General features: G+C 40.4%; 1 protein-coding gene across 1 annotated transcript in view; it reads left to right on the forward strand.

The window, feature by feature from the left end:
* Positions 1 to 77: 77 nt before the first annotated feature.
* LOC138016303 (carbonyl reductase [NADPH] 1-like) overlaps positions 78 to 7,500 on the forward strand; it is a 24,058-nt gene continuing 16,635 nt past the window's right edge. Inside the window, exons 1-2 of the mRNA XM_068863469.1 lie at positions 78 to 647; positions 2,306 to 2,389. Coding sequence (XP_068719570.1) covers positions 78 to 647; positions 2,306 to 2,389 — 654 coding nt within the window. The remainder of the gene's footprint in view (positions 648 to 2,305; positions 2,390 to 7,500) is intronic.

Here is a 7,500-nt window from a genome sequence, read left to right on the forward strand (position 1 = left end):
CTCGTGGACTATAAAATGAATTGCGGAATGGTTTGAAGACATTCAAGAGCAGAGGAGAGCTGACGAGCTACAAACTAATGTCGGGGCTTAATTCAAATCAGGACGATATCAACTCTTTCAATCTTCTCAATCGTCTTCAGCCCACTTCTGAGGCAACTGGAGTCGATTCCGGTGCCAGTAATTCTTCTTCTTCTTCCTCATCGACCCGTCGTCCAGCCTTACCATCTATAGCTAGCCGACGACCAGGATTCTCCAATCGCTTCTCTCCTTATGATGGAAGAGGAAGAAGAAAACCAAGCCGCGAACCTAGAAGATTCGATATGAAACTTATAGTAGTCGACTACATACCCGAATTGTTTTCGTCACCTTCAGAAACGATTTCAACATACCGTGGTGAAGCAGTTATCGAAACAGCCTTCTTCCTCATGGAAGATGACGTGGCCAATTTAGTCCATGACAAGCTCGTGGATATTATAAAGACCCAGCATCCTGAGTACGACAGCGATTTTTGCTTTGTCACAAGGCGGAATCATAATCAGCTGACTATTGCAGCCAACCAGGATTTGGACGCAAGAGGACTTAGCACTCTAAAAGGCACTGGCAGAGTCTACACCGTTTTGGATATGTCGGTTACACCTGATGACGAGGTAAGCTTTTCTCTTGAGTTTCACTCATGTATTTATTAGAATGGGATGCGTCGTTTTAATTTGTTGGATGTCATCGTCAAATATTCATCCCAAAAATTAATCATTGGCTTATTGATTACGATCTAACCTGTGGAAAGCAAGTCATCCATTAAGACAGAAAATCGCATGTCCCTGAAGAAAAGTATTTCGTTTGTAGGCCTCGTGAATGATGACTACCGGCTTCCGGGATATTTTTGGGGGGTTATAATAACTGACAACTGTGTTCTTAGATTTTGATCGAGTCCAAAGTGTTTGGCTGCTAATTTTTTTTATATTATTGTGTATCTGCGGGTCCGTAGAACAATGGCGTGGTTTTCATTTTACATGGTACTTTGGAAGAACTCATTGTAACAACTGCTTATCGTTATATTCACAAAATTAGTTGGCACAAGTCAAATTCTTAAGTGAATGTTTCGTAGAATGCAAAGAGTTTCAAGCGAAAGAATGGAATAAACGAGAATTGCAAGGCTTACCAAACAGTGAAGGAATACATGTGGTATTTTACCAACATTTCGAAAGGCGCTGCCTTTGATCGTCTGGTTGTTACAAATAATGCCCTCTAGTTAAAGACGTTCGCGCGAAAATTTTTTAACATTGATTTTTTTCTGCAAATTTTACCATTGAAAGATGATGAGTTAGTGATGTCAGAAATGTAAAAAAAAAAATGGGCGTTCACCGACTTCGTTTTGGAGAGAACTTGCCCGGAAGTGCCTGTAAGCCCAAAAATATTGCAATTCCATCTTTGAAGTGAAATGTTCTCTACCAAACTTTGTTTAAGTGGACCCATCAAGGGAATTTAGTTAACTGTTGAGGTTCCTTGAAGAACAAGTTCGCATTTAGCGGCCCGCATTTCATGCGCCTTGCAGCCGCAAGATGGCAGATTCCATGTCCCGAGGACAGAAATCTTGAAAATTTTTTAACTTCCCACATTGATTTTTTGTTCATTTTTGGACAATGTGGAGATAATTGTAAAAAAAAAATTATTTCTGAAAAGAAAACTAGGGTTACCGAACGTCCAAGATTGCTAAATCCAAACAAAGCTAAAGCGTTGCCCATCTGCCCTAGCATTGTTTATTTTAGTACTTAGAGCGCGCGCTCGATGCATGACGTGGTAAGTGAATTTGCGTGCGCTGAAAAAATGATGCGCAGTAGCAATGGGCGCGAACGTCCTCAATTAGTGGCACGTTACAATTTGAAAGAGAATTTTAACTGCAATATGTAATATTGTTAAAATTAATTTGAAAATTTGGTAAGGTCATTCAAAATGTGCTTTTTATGAAAATGTAAAGTAGTGTGCACATTTCTGTGCTATTAGGCTGATTTAGCAACAGAACGGGAACGTCAGTGGCGACGTCGCGCGCAGCAAAACTACCAATGAGAATTTAGAATAGAGAAGAAAAGAGTGGAGTCTACTCTATTCTGAATTCTCATTGGTGTTTGTTCTGCGCGCGCCGTCGCCACTGACGTTCCCGTTCTGTTGCTAAATCAACCTATTGTGCTATTTCTGTGGTGCTATGATTCAGATGGAAAAACTAGGAAAATTGTCTCAAGGTTGACACGTAAAAGAAAGAAGAGATGTCTACACGGATAATGAACGTTAAAATTTTACCTTTTTACAGGAGACACTTGACGATGTCTGTGAGACTCCCGTTGTACGTTATCCATCGACATCCAGTCCAGTCCGTGAGCAGAGGGATAGCCATGTACGGTACTTTTGTTTATTAAAAACGACTTACGAATACTAAAAAGGAATATGGTGCGCGAACTAAAGTTAACTGGAACTCCAAATAGCAAAGACCTCAAAGCACCCAAAAAAAAAGTGAACAAAATTCGTTATAATTTTCGCTTTCTTAGAGAGAATTTAAAGTAAGACTGTCGTTACATATTTTTTTGTTTGGTGGGGGATGGGGTTGGGGTTGGGGGGGAAGGGGGGGGGGGGGGGGTCATTTACATAGAAAAAATCAAACACTGCAAGTATACCGAGTACACACTATACCGTTTCCGGTGGTGGACATGGTTAGGCGCATCCGAAAGTTTCAAAATCCTTCCAATACTCCGTAAGGGCTAACATCCCGCCGGATGACACATTTTCTCAAGGAAATAAAACAGATCAAAGAACAAGCAGAACAAGGCCTAGGCTTCGTCAGCGCACTCACGCGCTACCACAAACGGCGCCTAGAAAGCCAAGAAAACACATTTAAAAAAGCAAAGCTCTTCAAAAACAGTAGCAAAACTGCCAGCACTCATGTAAATAGGTCGACGCGAGAACAGTCGCATCCGGCGAACACAGAAAACATTGTAAATTACGATGTAAATAGGGGTGAAAAACTACAGCAAGATTTCAACGAGCTTAAACAAATATTGTGCACACACGTGTTGCAGACTTCTTCAAACAATAAAGATATTGAGAAATACAAAGGTCTCTTTCCTGAAAATCAAACCACCTTGAAGGGGCCTATAAAAAGTACAGGGATCAACACAAACATTAGACGCAAACAGCGCCGAGCACACTTTACTCAAAAACGGATTGCCACACAAAGAAAATCAAACGAGAGATTCATTAAAAATCACTCCAACCTCCAACGAACTGACAACTGAAAAATATTAGACGCCAACTCTTGCAAGACTTTGAAGAATTCGCGAGACGAATGCGTCTACAATACATATTCCACACAAAAAATACAGAACCGCACCCCAGGTGCCCTTGAAAGCTATTTGGAAAGTGTCAAAATCCAACTTGCAGATTTCAAACCATCAAACCCTAAAAACAAACTGTCACACAACGAATACAAAGCCCTTCATTGCTTGTTAACAACACTGAGATCATTCTCAAAAAGGCAGACAAAGGAACAACAACTGTCATAATGAACAAGTGTGATAAAATACTCATCTCAACGATAGAGAACATCATAAACCTCTCAAAAACGCCATGGCGGAAGAAACATTACAAAGAGTTAATGAGCTTGTCACACGTCTTCACCAAAATAACTATATTGATGACATGACTAAAAAATGGTTTTCTCAAACACGCAATCCTCGTAGAATCCCAATATTCTATACGCTCACTAAAATCCACAAACAAAATTTGGTCGGTAGACCAATTATTTCGGGCTACGAAGGCCCTACAGAAAGACTATCATCGTTTGTGGACAAATTACTACAGCCGATTGCACAGACACAGAAATCGTATCTTAAGGATACAACACACTTCATAAACTTTATAGAGAAGACAAAGGTCCCTCAAAATACTATTTTGGTGTCTATGGATGTAACAAGCTTGTATACAAACATACCACAAGAGGAGGGTATTACAACGATATGCAAAGCATACGAAAAATTTCACAACTACAACCCTCCCATCCCATCCCACCATCTTAAAGAAATGCTTTGCCTTATCCTTAAAGAGAATTTATTGGAAAAAATTACCTCCAGATCCATGGAACCGCAATGGGTACGAAAATGGCAGTTGCATTTGCCAACATCTTCAAGGCGGAAATAGAAACAAAATTGATAAACCAAAGCAACTCAAAACCAATAAAGTGGAAACGTTATATTGACGACATTTTCTCATTGTGGGATTCCAACATAAACCTGTTCATAAAACAAGCTAACAACTTCCACCCTACAATCAAATTCACGGCTGAAATCTCAGAGATAGAAATAACATTTCTCGACACAATCATATCTAAAGGAGAAAGATTCAGAAACGAATCGATCCTTGACATCCGAACACATTACAAGCCGACTGAAACCTTTCAGTACACACATTTTACCTCGAGCCACCCACCAGGCGTGAAAAAAGGTTTTATTAAAGGTGAAGCCCTTAGATTCCTTAGAACAAACTCTTCTGAAACAGCCTTTAATGACAGCATCACCAATTTTAAAGCGCGCCTCATTGCGCGTGGCTATCCTCACAAGATGATACAAACAACGTTATCAGAAGTCCGCTTTGCCGGAAGACAGTCGGCACTCCAATAAAAAGCAAAAGCACGGAAACAAATCTTGCCATTTGTCACAACATACCACCCATCGGTGGGTAACCTTAAAAATATACTCATGCTAAAGTGGGACTTAATATAAAATCAGCCTTTGCTGAACACTATCTTCAAGAATCCGCCTATCCTATCGTACAGAAGAGGTAAATCTCTTTCAGACAGACTAGTCCAAGCTAACCTACGAAGGCTACATTCGATTACAGTTAAATCATGCAGGGAGTCCGTGCAGGCCTGTCACTAATCTTTATCTAAAACCCTATAATTCAGTGACTTCGGAATCGAGAATGTCTCGAACTCCTGTATAAGTAGAGAAACGATCCTCAATAACACCACTGATCCACAGTTGATAGGGGGACAGATTCGATTCCGTTCTTAGAGAATGGAAATTCCACCCCAATCTAAACTCCTCTAATGCCCGGTTTATTCGTGACAAGAAAACATAGTGAAGGCGGAACAGGTCAGTGTCATTGGATGCATCAAGGCACTCTTCGTCTTCCAATTCGTGAAAAATGGAAATAAAGCTTGACAGACAGTGGTGTCCCTATGAAGCCTTTCAATTCTTTGGTAGTGAACAGAAGATCCAACAAGATGTGATCTTCTGTTACTTTCTTGTTGCCTCAATAAAATAACCTAAAACAGTCAATTCTTTGTTATTGGTTGCACACTTCAGGTAAGGAATCATCCGTGAATACCCGTCAATACACCCGTGAACAACAAATCCCCATCGTACTAGCTTGTGAAGACCGTCGATGTGCCACAAAGCGTTTGGACCAGGAACACTGTATTTCCTACGTAGAGTAGTTGATGTCCAGCGGAGAAGTAGAGAAAGTAACAGGATCTTGCTCGCGAAGTATCTCTCGCACGCAATGTCGAGTGACAAAAATTCCCCTGCTTTTGAGACAACCAATTACCATTCGCTCGCCGCACGTAGGAAAATTCTCCTTGATTAAGAAAATTTCTTGTTTCAAACTGTTGTCATCAATTTGTGTAAAGCGGTTATCTGCGCTAAAATCGTACCTCGCGTTTTTAAGGCGTCTGCATAGCGTAGACCTTGAAATACAAAGGGTGAAAGCAATTATTGTCCATGAAAAGGAGCGAAGAAATTCCACTTGTACAAGATTCACTACCAATCGCGGTCTTCCAACTACACCAGTTCTAAGAACGAGAGATTCGGGAAGCCAAGAGAACACATAGGAAGACATATCGATCTCGTACAACTTCTTCTCGAAGCAATCAATCACTCCTTGTAAGGTGTCCGACAGAAATTTGATCTCTGAAATTGTTTTCAGTTCCCTTGGATTCTCAGCAGTAGTAACATCGAGCGTGCAGGCTACACGTTTACATCCATTGCGTGTACTATGAAGACGTGTGAGGAGAGACTCACAAGCGCTGTAATCTTGACTTGACATGCGACATTCACATTCATTCAGTAGATTGTCAACCAGACCAAGAAACAACTTCAAACAAATTCATAATAATAGATGATACAACGAAGCACTTATTTGCAATATAAAGAAGCACGTCGCACGCCAATTAGCATGAAATCCGAAAGCATTCTCAAGTTCACCAGTAAATCGGGACAATTGCAAACACTGAAGAGACAATTGCGCATGGGTAATGGCGACCAGACCAGTTGATCATTAACCAATATGTTTTTTTTCAACCAATCGATTGATCATTTGGATCAATCAATTCTAAGTATGGGCATCAAATCAGTAATTAGACAGGTCAATTAAAGGACACTCGTACAGCAGATTGATTTTAAGTCTTTATACAAGCACTTGATCAGAACAATGGATAACAATAAGAATAACTTAAAATGATATTGACCGCGGACCACACCGGTGGCTCAGGGCTATCATGCTTGAGGCCTGGATTTCGAATCCGACCGGACCAACACTTAGGGTCTTTAATAACCAAGGAGAACGTGTTGCCTTTGTAATGAAATCTGCAAATGGTTTCGCAAATGGTTACACTCTCTAGTCTTCTCGAATAAGGGCGATAAATCAGTTCAACTGATCGAATATTAAGCATACAACTGACCTAATATTAGGGACACAACTGATCGATAAATCAGTACAACTGACCTAATATTAGGGACACAACTGATCGAATATCTGATTTATTGATCTATAAACAATTGGCAGTACAACTGATCGATAAATCAGTACAACTGATCGGCAAACAAGTACAACTGATCGATAAATCGGTGTAACTGATCAAATATTAGGCACACAACTGATCGAATTTGAGAGAGACAACTTATCGATAAATCAATACAAATGATCGAATATTAGGGACACAACTGATCGATAAATCAGTACAACTGATCGATAAACCAGTACAATTGATCGAATATGAGGGACACAACTGATCGATAAATCAGTACAACTGATCGAATATGAGAAACAAGTGATCGATAAATCAGTACAACTGATCGAATATTAGGGACAAAACTGATCGATAAATCAGTACAACTGATCGATAAATCAGTACAACTGAGGGACTATTAGGGACACAACTGATCGATAAATCAGTACAACCAAGAGAAAATGAGGGGACAGAGAGAGAGGCTCAAGGCGTTGGCCGGGATATGTTATGTCCACGAAAGTTATTTTTAGACGAGTGGAAGTCTTTGTTCTAGCGGAAGTCTGTCTTCTGAGACGTCCGCATGCAGTCTTGCCTCGCTCTCAGGTTCTTAGTGAAAAGAGAAAATGATGGCGCACGTGGAAGGCTGATGAATATATATTTTCTTTCAAACATCGGACCGAGGTTGGCCTGCATGCGGACGTCTCGGAAGACTTCCGCTCGTATAGAAA

Source organism: Montipora capricornis, chromosome 9 (genome assembly GCF_036669925.1).
Source record: "Montipora capricornis isolate CH-2021 chromosome 9, ASM3666992v2, whole genome shotgun sequence".
Taxonomy (NCBI): Eukaryota; Metazoa; Cnidaria; class Anthozoa; order Scleractinia; family Acroporidae; genus Montipora; species Montipora capricornis.